Here is a 17,205-nt window from a genome sequence, read left to right as displayed (position 1 = left end):
GCCATTGCACCAGCCCTGCTGAAGGACTACATCTTCTCCCTGCTCTTCCCTCCCCATCCTTTCTCCCTTGTGAGCTGTGCCTTTTTTAGACTGCAGGCAGGGACAACTTTATTTAACAGATGGTTATCTAAGTTGCTACAGAAGACTTTTTGGCTGAGGAGCAGGATAAAGATACTTCAAATAATGAAATAAGTACTTCCATCTCAAAATGGACTTAAGGGCCCAGAAGGCCCTTTGCAAAACGCTCAAGGTTCCAACCCCTTTCCTGGATCTTTGGTGGGGAAGCCAAGTCGATGACATTGTATGTGGCCGCTACCGTAATGTCGACGTCCAAACGAGAAGCGCAGGCAACACAAGTGGGAAACTGAGCAAGTTTGAAACGCTCCTCTAAGCAACAGGAAGGCTATGGCCCAAGAACAGGCCAGCCAACCCGGCCGGCCTCTTTGGCTTAGTAAACCGGCAGCAGCTGCCAGTTCAAGGTACGGCTGGGGAGATGTATTGCAGAGCACGCCAGATTAGCCAAAGTATGAGCGCGCCACCCATCAAGTCCAAAGTCAACAAGGGTATGAACGCCAACTCAAGCATTTTGGGCTGTGTCACTTTTGACCCAGTTGGATGCCCATCAATTGTCACTTATATTTTACTCCTGACACACTAAATTTTGCATCTTGGGAACAAAACCCACACATTGTTCGAGGAGGGACTAGCAGGAGATCTTAGAAGACTTTTAATAGCATCTAAAGAAACCTCCAAAGTTCTAGGTTTGCTTAACTCAGGAGTGCGCAGCTTGTGGCCTTCCAGATGTTGGGCCTACAACTCCCATGATCCCTCACCACTGGCTGTGCTGGTTGGGCTGATGGGAGTTGTAGGCCAAAACGTCTAGAGGGCCATGAGCTGCCCACCCCTTTGGCCTCTCCAAAAAGGAGAAGGGAAAGGAGTGACAGGTCATTTCCTTGGAACTGAGGTTCGGTTGGGCCTGATGCCACTTGAGGTCATCTGTTTTCCTAGCTGGCTCCCTGAGTGCTTTTTGGAGGGCCAAACCACTCACTGGGTACATGAGCTGCATACAAGTTCACACAAGGGAGGGACACTGCTGTTGTCTGGAATCTGCCCTCTGGAGCGTGAGCGAGAGAGTCAGGAACACAGTTCCCTCGATACCACCACAGCCCCTGCTCAGCTGGCTCAAGGTCATTTCCAGCCAAGACTTCCAAATGAAACACACAGTGCGCGCGCGCGTGCGCACACACACACACACACACACACACACACAGGGCAGTATCCAGTCAACCCTTTGCACGCTTCACAGTCTGTCCTCTGGGCAATCCTCCATTTTCTATGCAATTCAGGGCTTGTGTCGGAAAGCATGTTACGATGAGGAAGAACCAGAACAGATGGGAGCATTTGAGGTGCTGAAGCATAGATCCAGACAGAGGAATGCAAGCTAAGCAAAAGAGAGGAAGTTTCCACAGGGCTGGCCAGCTTTCAGTTCAGGCCATTTTAAAAACCCGCCAATTTTTTTTTTTTTTACTCTGTTCAGATGGTTCTTGAGAAACACATACTCCACTAACAAACACAAGCTTGTTTTTTAAAAAAAAAACTGTTGAAGGGGACCAAAAGAAGCTGATCTTTACACACTGATGCCCTACTGACAGGTTTATTAAGAGCATAAAATTGCATTTAAAAAGGCTTTTCCACGGAGACTGCGATAAGCTGCAAAGGAGGGGGAAAGTAAAAAAAAAAGAGAATCACATGCGGTCAATGTTATATATATAGATATATATTTTGGTGCTAGATGTGCATGGAAAAAAGGCAAAAGAACTGAAGCAAGGAGTGAGGCTGGAAGATGGTGGCCATACAGGCTCCCTCCCCATTTTCCCCACCCTGAAAGAGTTCACAGCACGCAGCCCCCCCTCCCCACAGCAAGGCTCTGCAGCTTCAAGGAAAGTGAGATGGACATCACAATGGCGGTCGAACATGCTCAGTTCAAGAAAGCAAACACTGCAGTTCGTTTACCTTTTTTCACATCACACTTTGTCTTACTAGCTGCTGAAGGACTTTTAGGTAAGGCATGGTTGACACAGGTTCACCGCTGGTTCCAGTGGCTACCTAGGAAAGTGGGCCAATTCCTCAAACTGAGAGGCTGTTTGGCAGACTTTTGGAAGATGGTCTTTTAAATCCCTAAGAACCCTAGCCTCCAGAAGAAGAGTTTAAACATTGGGAGTGGAGGTCTTTGTGCATTTAACTAGTTGAAGTGAAATGCCCAGAAATGTATGGTTGAAAGGTAAGGATTAACCAGAGGAACGAGGCCTAAAAAACTGGCCTCAGCCAGGAAAATTGGGGGTGGGTGGGGAGAAACCAGCTGGAACCATGAGAACCAGGTGCCTGGTTAAACACGTGGAAACAGTCTCTAAGCAGCTAGCGTTTTCAGTTTCACCTACTGTCAGCGAGACACATTAGTAAGACTCAAGAGATCAGAAGTTGGATCGCAGTCTTCTCCAGGGAGTCCACCCCCACCCCCACCCCCCCATACACACACCCGTAAGTGAAACATCAAATTGCCACCCTGGTACACTTCAGGGGGGTACCATTAAATGGCTGCAGTAGTCTGCAATGCCATTTCTTTTGCAAATTTCCAGGGGACAGGGTTAAAATGCCTTGCGATCTCTGCTCAAACTGTGATCCAACCAATCACTTCCAACCTTCCTGGAGAGAGTCTAGTAGCCAATTAGTGTCTACTGTTTTGTCCTACAGCTATGACTATGTTTTTAACTTGCAGAGGCTTTAGTGAGATTTTTGTTCAAGGGCGGGCGGGCAAGAAAGCAGTAGCAGCAGTGTAGTAAAGGTAGGAAGGAGAAAAAACTCATGCAGATTTCTTTAGACTTAGGCCTCCAGACTTAAAGATGGAAAAGAATCAACTTTCACCTTTTCCTTTATTGTATCAACCTGCAAAGGAATTCAGAAGGTGTAGCTTAGAGAAAAAAAAACAAACACCAAACTCCATTATTGAGCATTTTAGAATCAGCAAAGAGCAAGAGAGCAAAAAAATTAACAATTTTAAACCCAGGGCAGCATCTCAGAAGTTACCAGCTGCAAAAAGTCAAATCAGACTTCATATTCCAAGGTTAACCGATGCTACCCACGTTACAGAGTACAGCATCCAGTAAGCATGGACCTCGCTTGTGTGCTAAAAAAAAGGACCCCAAATTGTTACGCTGCAATGGCTTTTAAGCCAAGAATCCCCCAGTAGTGACAAGTCATCAAGGTAGTGGTTACTACTGCAGAGAGTATTTCTTCCTGAAAATCACACTCAAGGGGTGAAAGTCCTCTTACAATGCGTAACCCTGCAATTCTGAAATGACAGAGCCTAGGGTGTTTCTCCATCCCACTCCCCGCCCCGGATATCCAATCTAAACAGTTCACACACCACCTTAGAACCCCCTGATCTCAGCCTTTGTCACCTAGCGGTAAAAAGTGTGACCGATCACCCCTTCCTCCTACTTCATTTTAATGATTTTATAATATAGTAAGTTAATTTATAATAAATTACATTCATGTGTATTTATTGAGCAGCTAAAGTACTGGAAGCAGGAACTGTATAGTCACTGCAGTGACCACAAGCTTCTATAAGCCTGCAAAGAGCAAATTGGGGAGTCGATAAAAAGTAATGCTGCTTGCTGGACCAATTGCTATTCGCGTAGGGCATCGCAAAACTTCAGTAGAAGTCCACGTTCAGTAGAAAGCAGTTTCTAACAGCCTGGCACACACTTCTGCACCAAGACGCTGGCTCACACAAGGAGGATTCTTTAACTGTAACTGCTTAGACCACAGCAATTGCTAACAGAAGAGGTGGCGGGAAGGAGAGAGCGATTTCTCAGGGATCTAATCTCATCAACGAGCCCCGCTGATTGGCTCCAACCTGCTCTTCAGACTAAGACTTCCTACATGTGACAACTGGGCTCCAACGCTATACTCATTCTCCCGAACTTGGCAGCGCAGGACATAACCCCGTTTACGGCACAGGAAGACGAGGTACCAAGAAGCCAGACACCACACTGTCCATCAGGACATGACTATTCATGTCGGTTCCAATGACAGCCTGATCTGAAAGCATCCTCAAGGAAGAACAAGGAGCACAGAGAGAGAGAGAGACATTCCACAAAGCCAACGTGGGCGTTGGCAGCACGTACGCCAGTGCTGTGGCTCGAGGAAGAACGGCACACTGAGCAGCCAGCAAGAAGGCCTCGAATTATTCTGGGGAGGGAAGAGACTCTAGCTCTTACCTTGCTCAAGTATTCCTTCATGACCTGAATGAAGTAGGGCATGGCGAAGTCCATGATGTTGTGCCTCCAGGCGGTTTCCAAGACGACGTCCGGCCGGAGAAGATCGTAGCATGTGAAGAGGCAGGCACCAAAACACTCCCTCTTGCCCTCCAGCAGGAACCACTGCAACAGCTCCTCGGCCAGCTCCGTGTCTTTCGACTCCGAAGCATACTGCATCGCGTCCTGGAAGGGGGGGAGAAGGGGGTGTCAGTGAAGATGTGTGTGTCGCTATCCTACTGCTCTAGGGCAGGCCTGGTGCAGGGTGAGGAAGGCAGACTAAATATACTAATCCGTCCTCCCCAACCTGAAGCCTCCAGTTGTGTCGGATTACAACTCCCATAATCCCCCAGCCAGCTATGCTAGGAAGTGTAATCCAACACATCTGGAGGGCCCCAGGTTGGGGAAAACTGCTAAAATCAAGAACTCTGCAAACAAAGGTTGGAGGGGTCACTTAGACCCCATTACTACCCTGCCAAGCTCCCACTGGCCTTGACAGGACAGCCCTTTCATCCTGCCCGATGGGCAGGCCATGCCAAGCCCCTCGGCTCCGTTACCTTGTACAGCCGGTCTTTCTTGCAGAGCTCCACACTCTGCTTCCAGCGGTTGTTGCCCTTGAAAAGGTATGCAGCGATTCTCCGGAACTCAATCAGCTCATGTTTCTCCAGGCGTTGAGCAAGGGAGATGTTGTCAAAGTTGTCATAGGCGTCTATCGATGTCCTGAGAGCCTGGACAGGGGGAATACAGGTCGACCCTTTTAAATGGTGCCTCAGTACCGAGGAATCAACAGGAATCTCCAAGGGCCAGAATTTGGGGGACGTTGCCTCCCCCAATGGCCAACTGGGGATGCAGTTTCAAGCCAAGCCTGCACAGAGGGGCGTAGATGCAGACAGATGCAGGATCCAGGGTGAGTTGTGGCATCCTGAGAGAAACCCCTTCGGTCGTGAAACAATTTCTACCTGGTAGTCTTCTTCTGTAATGAAGAGATTGTTCAGCGATTCGTTCACTGACTTGTTATTGTGGTTCTGAACAGAGCGCAAGTAGGGTTTCACCAGTGGAAGCTGTTTAACCTATTGACACAGAGAGAATGTTTATTGCATGACCCATCAAAAGTACTGAGGGGTAATTATGCTGGGGTGGGGTAAAGGGGATCGCTGGAAGAGTATTCGGCCTTGTTGCCATCTCATTTGAACAAATATCATTGATTTATTCAAAACAACACTAACTACAGGCCTCCGGTGTGGAAGTAAACCACGGTAGCAGAGAAGGCTACGTTAGCAAGTGGGTGGGAAATGGGGACACAGCGAGTCTCACACACTGCCCTTTCCCTGTTTATCCACGGCTTTGACCCCCAATCCACTGCAAGTTCACCACAGTTTGGGAAAGTGCTCGTGCGTCTCTGCAACCCATAAGACCTGGGATGAAAAGCCCACACACCAAGACATGGCTAGTTCCATGGCCCCAGAGTGGCACTGGACTCGAGTTGTTCACCCAGAAGCCCTCCCTGCCACGTGGCATCCCACTGTTCAAGTTTTGGAAGTCTAAAACTCCCACAGAGCATGGGTAAGCCCAGGGACAGGGACAGGGACAGGGGCCTGAAGTAGCTCTTTGGATCTCTATACCAACACAATCCAGGCAATTCCATGCTGCAGCAAGGAGCATACACAAGATGTAGGGGTTTTCCTTACAGCAAAGTGAGAACGTCCCCCTTAGCCCTCCACAGGAGCCCCTACCTTGCTGAAGAAATTGACGGCGCGGGTGTGGTCGAGCCGGGGAGACAGCACCATTAGCAAGTCATTGAGCAGCAGAGGCTTAAACTCCAAGTAAAACTGGATTGCTTTGTAATACAGCTCCACATTGGCCACCTGTGGGAAGGTCAGACCGGTTAGCCGCTCCCCGCTCTTGGGCACATTTGCAGAGATGGCCACAAACCAAGAGTCAAGGTAAGGCAGTCGAGATGAGTTCGGGCCCAATGCACCCCATGACCAAAACAGCTCTTACCACAAAACCGTTTCATTGCCCTTGGGTGGCTCCTGCGCCATGTTAGCAGTGCGTGGAAACTGCAAACAGGCCGGGGCGGATGGGCGGGTAGTCACTGATGGGCAGAGTGCCCTGTTGCCCTGCCCCAATGAGCATAACACACGCTTCCGATGAGCGCACGCCACCCTGGTCAAAGTCACAGCACGAAAAAAGTAACCGACCAATCGAACTGGGGCAGATACACCCAGGCAAGGAACGCCTTCACGTGCCACAAAAAGGCGGGGGCGGGGGGGGCAGGATACAAAGCTAGCTCCAGCACAAGGCCTGTTGGTTAATCAGCATCTCTTTTTATTATCTGTCATTTATCATTACATTTACGGCCCGCTGTTTTTCCCCCAAGAACCCCAAAGCCACTTACACGGTCGTCCTTCCCCCCATTTTATCCTCACAACAACCCTGTGAGATAGGTTAGGCTGACAGTCAGTGACTAGCCCAAAGTTGCCGAGTGGGGACTAGAACCTAGGTCTCCGGAGTCCCAGTCGAACACTCTAGCCGCTACACCACACTGGCTCTCAGGAGACCTTCTTGCTACTCCATCCCCAGCCAAGAGCATCCTCCACAGATCCAAGTGTCTCCTCCTGGCCAGAGCTTCCATTTTTAAGCCAAGAGGCTGTGGTTCAAGATTGCCTGAAAGCCGTCGACCCTTGCCCAAGAAAATGCTGCCCCCACAATGCTTTGTCGTGGACTACAAATGTCACTCTCCACATGCACAGAGGTCCTCCTTTATCAGCTCAGACATACCGCTGCAGAGCGCTACACTAACCACTAAAGCTTCATTGGGACTGGAGGGACCAATAGCCCAGATACTGACAGTATGGGCTCAAAATTAAGCAACTGAAGCTTCCAGCACAATTCCTTCTAGAATCCAGACCGTGTAAACCCAAGAAGGAAGATCCATCATCACAACCTTCCCCAACCACACACCCTCCAGATGTGCTGGACTGCAACTCCCATCATTCCCAGCCAGCATGGCCAATGAAGGCTGCATTATCACATCCCACAGACAAGGACTGTATATCGAGGGTCCCTGTAGAGTAGGAACAGCATTGCCTGGAACAGTTGACTGCAAACTTCCCTCCTCCTGTCTTTCACGGCCCAGGCTGTTGTAATGTGAGCTGGAAAACACCGATTCCAGAGCCAAGCAGTAGCTCAAATGCAAGCCCAGTCCTTGGCACGTCCCTTTTGTATGATTAATTCTAGACTTCTAAGCCAAGCTCATCAATCCTTTTACAGTCAAGTTACAGTAAAATTCAATAAAATCCACAGCAAGCGAGCCACTGATTAAAAAATCCATAAAAGCCATTCCCACTTGGAAAAAAGCAATCTACAGCACCTCTAGATCTAGTTAGCTTCTGCAAGGCCAAATATCCTCCATGGGAAGAAAACAGCACAGTCCTCACTAGCCTGCAAGAATATATAGAGCTGTCTAGGTGAGGAGTTCTGCTGCTGTACCTCTGAGGGCAGAAGCACCCTTAACAAGGCTGCCTCAGATGTCTCAAGGCAGGGGAAGGGGATACCCGGAATTCCGTGCCCTCTGGAGAACTTGGGTTCCCCTTCCAAGCAGAAAACACAAGGAAAGAAACCTGCAGGAGTTGTCAGGAAGCAGGCAGTACCTTTGTGATGATGTCTTTGAACTGCCCTTCCTTCCAGGCGTCTGTTGGGTGGTTCATCATGGTGATGATAGCATTATCATATTCTTCGTATTTGTCATACAGGAAGACCAGCTCTCCCCAAAGATGTGCTTGTTCAGCTGCCCTTAACACCTACGAGGAGCAAGAAAAGGTTTTGCATCTTCAGAGCTCAGGAACAGACGGACTGCCTTCCTAGCTCAGACCAAGGCCCATCTAATCCAGCACCAGTTTCCAACCACCCAGTGACCAACCTCACCAAGCATTGTGCTAAGATTCCTACCCACCAATCTCAATTCTTTCGTGCATTAGAGGGGTGCTAACTCACACAAGCCCCCAAGTGCAGAACCCTGAAAGCATCCATGTCTCCAACAATCCTGGGTCACGGCTCTTTGAACACTTTACACTTTACTCCTTGAAGGAGCTCCAAGCAACATACAGAGGGGGTTTTGTCCTATTTTATCCTAACCACCCAGTGGGATACGGTTAGGCCAGCCAATGGACCTATAGGGTCACCCAGTGAGTTTCATGGCCGAGTGGAGAATAGGAAGCTGCATTGCAAGACGCTTTGACCAGCAGTGGCTCTCCAAGGCCTCAAAGCAAGGTTCCATCTCATCACCTGCTACCTGGAGATATCTGGGTTTGAACCTGGGGCCTTCTGTGTGGGGAGCAGGGGGTCTACCACCAAGCTATGGTCCCTCCCCAAATCTGAACCAGTGTCTCCCATTCCTGGTTCAAGCACTGGAATCACTACACCTCATAAGAATTCCTGGCCTCTATCAAGAGATAAGCATCTGAATATGCATTTCTTCAGCAGCTCTTACTACTGCCCTGATCTTCCCTCTTGTGCGACCAGCATCTCCGTTCCTCCCCGTACACCATCAGTTTATCAGAAAAAGAGAGGTACCTTGGGAATGTTGACCCGTGACCAAAACAGCTCCAAGTGCTCCCTCATCTTCTGTGGCTTGAATTTTGAGTAGAGGATGGCCAGTTCCGTGAACATCCCCATATGGGCACGCTCCAGCCCCAGCGCAGCTTCCAACATGGTTATCAACTCTTCGAAGTAGCCACGGTCCTTGGAAGAAAAAAAGAAGAGGAGCACAATTTAAGACTCAGCAACAGCCATTTCCTGCAGCATGCGCCCCTTCATGAAGGTGAGCTTTGCAGTTTGCTCAGTGTGCGAGGGCACGCTTTCTCCCATTACCTGATAGTAATTGATGAGCTCCTCCAGTTCATCTGCGTGCACGACAATGTGAAGGCCACACATCTGGGCTAGGCGGAACTCTTTCCCATCCACGCATGCGAAGCAAACCTGAAACGTTCAAGACCAATCTTAGCACTCAGAGGAGTGGGAAAAGCAGGGGTCTGCCCCACCCTCAGTCCAGTTTTAATGTCAAGCTCGTAACACAAAAGCCAACCCATTAGGATCGGAGAAACCCACTTCTATTACTCTTAGGACTTGAAGGAATCTAGAAGCATGCCACCAAGATCCAAGGAAGCAACTCCCAAGAGTTCACTGAGTTTTAAAGTTTATTTCATTTGATTTTTATCCCACCCTTTCTCTGACGATGGTGGGATGGCTTACAAAGGTTCTCTCCCCACCAATTTCATCATTACAATTACAACCAACCTGCAAGATAGGCTAGGTTGAGAGAGAGGGACAGGTCCTTCAGTAAGATATATAGCTGAGTAGGGATCCGAATCCAGATTTCCCTGGTATTGGGCTGGCATTAGAACAGCTGCCTCTGGATTCTCACGAGCAGGACAATGGCCAGCCCATCTGACCCAAGTATCTGTATTTGTGTTCTAGTAACTATCACTTTTAACCAGATCATTCCTCCTCCGTGTGTGTGTGTGTGTTGCTTCAAGACATATTTAATACATAATTCCCTTTTAAAACCACCTAAGCCGATGGCCATCACCACCCCTTGAGCCGAGCAAACTCTGGAGGTTAATTACACATTGCGGGAAGCAAAAGGCTCACCTCCTTCCAAGTTCGAGTGCTGTTGGCTTTCCGAGCCCCATCAACAGCCGCCTGGTATTCACCGAGGTGAACTAAGGTGGAAGCCAAACGGCCAAAGTTGGACACATTGTTGTAGAGGAGTTTGGCTGCGTCATACATCTTCTCATCATAGCAACGATCACCAACCTATGGAGGCAAACATTTGATGGGTTTATTCCCCATTTCATCTGTTCAGCCACTGAGATCATTCGCGCCATCCCATACCAGAAAAGACTTACATGGCGTGATCCAGTTTTCCCCAACCTAGTGCCCTCCAAATTTGTTGGACTACAACTCCCAGCATCCTCCAGCCAACCATGCTGGGGAAAACTGACGTAGACTTTTAATGCACTATGGACAAAGAAGTTTTATAACAAATGACAGTTTGCTTGCTTCTCGTAACGATTTCCCTCTTAATTTCAGGAATTCATTTGTTCCGTTTTTATCCCTCCCTTCCTCAGAGCAGCTAGATAGTTCTCACCCCTTTAACAACAGCCCTGTGAGGTAGGATACACTGAGAGGGAGTGACTGGCCCAAGGTCATGGAATCAGCTTCACAGCTGAGTGGACAGCTTAAACTTGGTCCTTCCCAGCTTTAGTCCATCCACTCTAACCACTACACTACATACTGGCTCCCAGATTCAATATAAAATCGTTCTGATGGTGGAGAAATCGTTCTCCCCATTCCCTCAATCTCTGCATCTAAAGCAGGGGGAGAAATGGGGTGGGAGGATGTCTAGTAAAAAGGAATTATCAACTACCCATTCGAACCCTGCAGATATAGGAACAGAACAATTCCAAGGGCTAATGAAGCCCTGGGCAGTCACATTAAGAACCCAAGAGGAACACTCACTTGCTGAATATGAGCGTTGTTAGGTCCGTTGATGAATTCCTCCAGCTCGGCCAAACGGTTCGTTTTAGCAAGTGCAAAAATGAGTTCCGTCTCCACGTAGGATTCCCGGGCCTTCCTGCGGGCCATCTGTAAGTACTTCACCAGCTCTTCCCAGTTTCCTAGGTGGTGGGGGGTGGGGGGAGGTGGAAGAAGAAAACAAAGAAGCAGCTCAAGGTCACATTATGTTAACAATCCATGGATCAACTTGTTAATCTGCTGCCAAGCGGAGAACTCTTTTGCTTTACAGACATTACTTGAAAGCCAGACTCGACCAAGTCTGGCTTCCCCCATGACAAATGCCCCTTTAAAAAAAGGGGGGGTCAACATGGCAGCATGTGCGATGCTGGCCAAAGGCAAAGGGATGAGCCACCAGCGTACTGATTAATTTCTAGTTAGACTGTGTACAGAGTTTTGTTAGAGCCAAAACAGTCGCTCATTCTTGCTGAATGGAACGCAAGCTTCCCGAAAGTGGGGGGGGGGGGGAATTGGGTCAGCAAAACAATCCGCTCCTTTGTCGTCCACCCCTTACACTGAGCAAGTCTGTTCACACATCTGGTGTAGGACAAACGCACTCCGCGTGCACTCGGGGGTCCCTTGCTGGTGGGGAGGGGAGCAGCTCCTCCTCTTGCCCACCGCTACCACTGCTGCTGTGGGTTGCAAAGTGGAACCCTGATGAAGAAAAAAAGACCCTCCTCCCACAGTTAGGTTAACTTGGGGAGGGGGTTAAATGACAGACAAGCAAAAGCAAGTCCCCCTGGTTGCCCGAACACAGTTGAGGGGGCTCTTGTGCTCCTGAATCTTTCAGGTCAACCTGGAGGAAGCAGAGGAGGAAAAAATGGGGCGGCGGGGAGGGGTAGTAAAAAGAATATTTTGCAAAGAAAAAAAGATTGATGTTGCCCCTGTGCTCCAGGGAGCACTCCCGATCCCTGCTCTCTGCTCTAAGGCAGTGGGTGATATAGGGAATGCCTCTTCATGTGCAACAGGTTGCAATAAAATCCCCACTTGGCAAGAGTATTTCACCGGGGTGGGGAAGGAAAGGTAGGGAAAAAAACCCTTTCGAGAGCAGAGTGCAAAGCGCAGGAGATTTGGAGGTGCTGGAGGAGGGGGAAGAACGGCCACTCGGTCAAGACCCTGGTGGGTGGCTGGAATGCTGCAATCACTGGGGCATTAGATCAGGTGGCTCCGAAACACCCTCTCCCCCTGAACAGGGCTCAGACTGCACCATGGTTCAGTCCGCGGTTACGAGCTCTGAAACAGGAGGTGAGACGGCTACAGCGCCGGTGGCGGAGGTCGCTCCAAAGGTGATCAGACACGGGCTAGAGCTGTATCTTCAGCCTATCACGTGGCGGTGAAGGCAGCAAAAAAGGAATATTATGCTGCCTCTATCGCGTCTGCAGAGTGCTGTCCCAGGAGGCTGTTCCAAGTGGTCCGGAGCCTGGTCGGTCCTGTGGCTCCGGAACCACTGGAGCATTCTAAGGCCTCCTGTGAGGCCTCAGTAAGGCACTTTGCAGATAAAATTGATCAGATTAGGTGTGTTACTCTGCACGCTGTGAATACAGTTAGTGAGCAAGAGGCGGCCTGTGGCAAACCAGTTTTGTGGGATCGGTTCCAGCTTCTTCCTCCTGATGAAGTGGACAAGGTGCTTTCATCTCTAAGGCCAACCACCTGCTTACTTGATCCTTGCCCATCTTAGCTCATTATGGGCTGCAGAGAGAGACTGGGTGAGGGGATCAAGGTGGTGGTGAATGCCTCCCTTGAGGAGGGAGTGATGCCATCAGCCCTCAAGGAGGCAGTGATAAGACCACTCTTAAAGAAGCCCTCCTTGGATCCTCAAGTTCTGAACAACTTTCACCCAGTCTCAAATCTGCCATTTTTGGGCAAGGTGATTGAGCGAGTGGTGGCGATGCAGTTGAAGGCACACTTGGAAGAAACTGATTATCTAGACCCATTTCAGTCGGGCTTCAGGCTTGGGCATGGGACAGAAACGGCCTTGGTCGCCTTGGTAGATGATATGAGGAGGGCTCTGGACAGGGGTGAATGCTCCTTCCTTGTTCTCCTCGACCTCTCAGCGGCTTTCGATACCATTGACCATGGTATCCTCCTGGACCGCCTGGAGGGGCTGGGCATTGGAGACACCGTATTGCAGTGGTTCCGGTCCTTCCTCTCCAGCAGGTACCAGAGGGTAGCACTGGGAGAGGAGGTTTCGGACCTGTGGCCACTCACTTGTGGGGTGCCACAGGGTTCCATCCTCTCCCCAATGCTATTTAACATCTATGTGAAGCCGCTGGGGGCTATCATCAGGAGGTTTGGGGTGCGGTGTCATCAATATGCGGATGACACGCAGCTCTACCTCTCATTCAAATCTTCACCAAGGTTGGCCATAGAATCCCTGTCCAAATGTCTGGAGATGGTGAGTGGCTGGATGGGGAGGAATAAGCTGAAGCTGAACCCTGACAAGACCGAGGTACTTTTGGTGGGAGACAAGAGGAGGCTGGGGGATGTTGACCTGGTGTTGAATGGGGTACGGCTACCCTTGAAAGACCAGGTCCGCAGCCTGGGGGTCATTTTGGACTCCCAGCTGTCCATGGAGGCTCAGGTGTCAGCTGTGAGCCGGACAGCGCTGTATCAACTCCATCTGATACGGCGGCTGCGCCCCTTCCTTCCCGACCATCTGCTCCCATCGGTAGTACATGCCCTGGTCTCCTCTCGTTTAGACTACTGTAATGCGCTCTACGTGGGGTTACCCTTGAAGACAGTTCAGAAGCTGCGGCTGGTACAGAACGCGGCGGCTCGCCTGATTAAAGGCAGCCGCCGGCGAGATCACATCACTCCAGGGTTGAAGGAGTTACACTGGTTACCAGTTGTTTTCCGGGCCAAATTCAAGGTGTTGGTTTTGACCTTTAAAACCCTATATGGTTCCAGCCCAGCCTATCTTAAGGAGCGCCTCCAGCAACACCAGACAGGCCGCTCAACAAGATCAGCCTCGGATGGCCTTCTCTCTGTCCCATCAGCCAGGACAGCTAGACTGGTGGGGACAAGGGAGAGGGCCTTTTCTGTGGTGGCCCCCACTCTGGGGAACTCCCTCCCTAGGGAACTCCACCATGCCCCCTCTTTAATGAGCTTCCATTGTGCATTAAAAACGTGGTTGTTCAGTCAGGCATTTGGGGTGGGTTAGGGTATTTTAGAAAATGTTTTTACTGTAGAATTTTATTGTTTTAAACTGTTTTATTGTATGCTGTACATCGCCCAGAGTGGCCGGGTGACCAGCCAGATGGGCGATTAATAAATTTAATAAATAAATAAATAAATAAATGGCTGAAATCCCCTGCCCACAAATTTTTACTGAATGTTCTGGCAATCGCTATAGTAGCTTCCCCCAACCTGGAGTCCTCCATCTTTTTTCGGACTTGTCAGACTACAACCCCCATCATCCCTGATTGTCCATGCTGGCTGGGGCTGATGGAGGCTGTAGTCCAAAGCCCCAGCTCGGGAAAGGCTGAGCTACAGAATGCTCTTCAGATCCTTCCTTCAGCATGAAGGGTCCTGGAGGCTCACTCACTACTATCCTTAGCAAGGTGTTGATTTTTTCCCTCAAGTTATTATAACTGCACTTATCGTGGACCATATCAAGAGCAATGGCGGACTGAGAATGCAGGATAGAAGCAGAAGTATGAATTAGTTCATGTAGAACAGAAGTCCGTGAGCAATGAAGGCGGCAATCCTATGCATTCTTAGACCAAAAAAAAAGTCATATAACACCCAGCATGGCTGGCTGGGAATTGTAGGACTCTGTCTAAACATGCATAGGATTGGTCCCTAGAGCATATAAAAATTAGAATATGTGTTAAGGACAGCTCCAAGTGAAGATTAAAACAAAAAAACATTTTTTCTCCTCTTCCCTCCCCATCCCTTTTTCCTTGTGTATCATGTCTTTTTAGATTGGGATGCAGACACTCCGGGAGCCTTTGTAGCTGAGAATAAAAACTACAAGACAGACAGACAGACAGACAGTCCTATATGGAAGTGCTAGGTTAAGATAATCCCACCTGGATGTCACATGTGTTTACAAGCTTCCAGAAGACAGTTAAAAAGTGGGGGGAGGAATAGTTCTGAGCCCCTACCGCTGGCATTGGCAGCCTGAACGACTTCCATGTATGACGAAGGATCATCGGCTTTGATGTAGGAGTCAATCGCTTCCTTAACCATCCCTTTCTGAAGCTGAGCTTTGGCAAGCTGGCTCCACACGGCAGGCTCATTGCAGCGCTCGGCAAACTCATAGGCACGGTCCAAGTTTCCGATGTGCTCAATCAAAACCTAAGGAGAGAGAAAGCAATGGTTGTCATTAAGGCTTTGCGGCAGTGGGCTTAAGGCAGGAGTTTTATCCATTATGCACCCAGGAAGATCTCCAATGGTGCAAGGAGGAAGTCAATGTCCGTAGCTGGAATTAAGCCCATTAGGAAGCCTGGCATATGCCTAATAAAAGCAACTTGGGATGCAGAAGTTACAGGCACTGTCCTTCGGCAAGGCATCCCAAGTGGGTCCACTTTAACATGGGAAAGGTGGGGCAGGCAGACAATTCTCAATCCGCCCCCGATCTTCTCAGGTTCCCTGCTCAGCAGGTATGCCAGTGTTGGCATAGAGGTCCCTTACTCTTTTCAGCCCAAAGGCCAAATTCAATATTGAAGAAGCTCTCGGGAGCCACATTCCAGTGGTGGGCAGGGATGAAGGCAAAGGAGGTGGGGCTGAAGGCAAAGTGGGGGGCCCCAGAAGTACAAAAAATACCAGCCTACTGTAGCTTAATGCTCTTTTACTGCTAGTAACTAAGCCTTAGGAGAGGAATTTTAACCTTTTAGAACTGGAGAAAAACGTACTGAAGCCATGAAGCCACCAAACCATTGGTGGTTGGGGGAAAGGGGGCGTGGCCCTCTGGGGATCCCCAGAAAACTAAACTGGAACCCCTGAAGTTCTGGATTTGGCCCCTGCCCTGAGGTTCAACACCCCTGCTCTGGAACAAGCCCAGCTTATGTTCCAACGAATATGGGTGGGGCAGACCAAAGACAGTAGGCTGATCTTATGGTGGAAGCATGAAGCAGTCCAGAAGGGCACGGAGCATTTTGGACAGACTGGTTAAGAGATTTAGATCCAGTCCCATTAGAGAGTTTGGTGACTGGGACAGTATAGAAATGTAATTTAATGTATTAAGGGAAAGAGTATTACCACCCATGCCAGTTTGGACTTAGTGGACTTAGGCCAGTCTCCCCCAACTTGGCACCCTCTAGATGTGTTGGAGTACAACTCCCATCATCTCTAGCCTGAATCCTAGGAAGAGAATGGTCCAAAGAACGTGAACATTCTACTGCTGGAACTAGGCAGGCCTGGTAAGCTACCCAGGAATTACATACAAACCCCTCTAAGCTCTATGCAGAGGAAGGATGGGGTAACAAAATACAGGGACAGCTGCTAACATTATAAAAGGCTGGATCAGGGGTCCCTAACCTTTTGATGTCAGTGAGCACCTTTGGAATTTCAAGGGAGTGTTGTGATCACTCTCACAAGGTGGCTGCTACGGGCAGGCTCGCTCATTTTGAAAACGGCTGCCATGCTGGGCACGGCTGGGCACAAAACACCCCATTTCCCAGAAGCCAAACTGGTGAGATTAAAGTAAAAGTAACTTGCCCAAGATCTTAAGCACAAGGCAGAGGTGGGGGGGCGCGCGTCCTAAGCTCCCAAACACAAAACCACTCTTTCAAACCCAAATAAAAATGGCTCTGGAGAGCAGCACCCTGCTTTGCAACTTCCCAGTTAATTTTTTTTTTTTTAATCTTAAGGGGCTGGAAGTAATACCTTTGACAAAAGGACACAAAACCACGCTCAGCCCTCTTTGCTGTGTGAAGAGCCGCTCCCCAAACTTCAGACACACAGAATGCCGTTACCTGTACTGCAGATGTGTTGACATCAAACTTCCTGAAGATGGCAAAAGCCTCTTCAAAAAGTTCATTGCTGATAGCAATGTTGGCAATATCTGGGGCATCATAGTTGTCCAGGCGATTGATATATTCCATGACGCGGGTACGGTCTGCCTTGATTGCCGTCAGAATGAGAAGGTTCTGCAGATTCCTAAGAAAAAGTCAGAAAGAGCAAGCCATCGTTTAAAAAATCCAAATACTTAAAAGGAGGTCCCAGGTTCAACCCCCAATCTCTCTAGTTCAAAGGATTTCTGGTGGCAGGAATAGGAAAAGTATTCTGCCTGGGACCTCGCTGATTGCTGCCACCCTCTAGTCAGCACTTGGGGGCTGGATAAGCCAATAGTCCAAATCACAATATAAAG

At 49.3% G+C, this 17,205-nt stretch overlaps 1 protein-coding gene across 1 annotated transcript in view; it reads right to left on the bottom strand.

Moving 5' to 3' along the window:
• Positions 1-17,205, bottom strand: part of CLTC (clathrin heavy chain) — a 79,515-nt gene that overhangs the window by 3,933 nt on the left and 58,377 nt on the right. Inside the window, exons 20-30 of the mRNA XM_084823320.1 lie at positions 16,811-16,994; positions 14,999-15,191; positions 10,839-10,996; positions 9,969-10,133; positions 9,189-9,296; positions 8,892-9,059; positions 7,970-8,119; positions 6,050-6,181; positions 5,276-5,386; positions 4,874-5,044; positions 4,281-4,502 (exon numbers count right to left, since the gene is read on the bottom strand). Coding sequence (XP_084679446.1) covers positions 4,281-4,502; positions 4,874-5,044; positions 5,276-5,386; positions 6,050-6,181; positions 7,970-8,119; positions 8,892-9,059; positions 9,189-9,296; positions 9,969-10,133; positions 10,839-10,996; positions 14,999-15,191; positions 16,811-16,994 — 1,762 coding nt within the window. The remainder of the gene's footprint in view (positions 1-4,280; positions 4,503-4,873; positions 5,045-5,275; positions 5,387-6,049; positions 6,182-7,969; positions 8,120-8,891; positions 9,060-9,188; positions 9,297-9,968; positions 10,134-10,838; positions 10,997-14,998; positions 15,192-16,810; positions 16,995-17,205) is intronic.

The sequence above is a fragment of the Heloderma suspectum genome, chromosome 16 (assembly GCF_057233095.1).
Source record: "Heloderma suspectum isolate Gila_16-S chromosome 16, 16-S_ref, whole genome shotgun sequence".
NCBI classification, from domain to species: Eukaryota; Metazoa; Chordata; class Lepidosauria; order Squamata; family Helodermatidae; genus Heloderma; species Heloderma suspectum.
The sequence above is the reverse complement of the archived record's forward strand: the minus strand, read 5'-3'. Positions and strand labels throughout refer to the sequence as shown.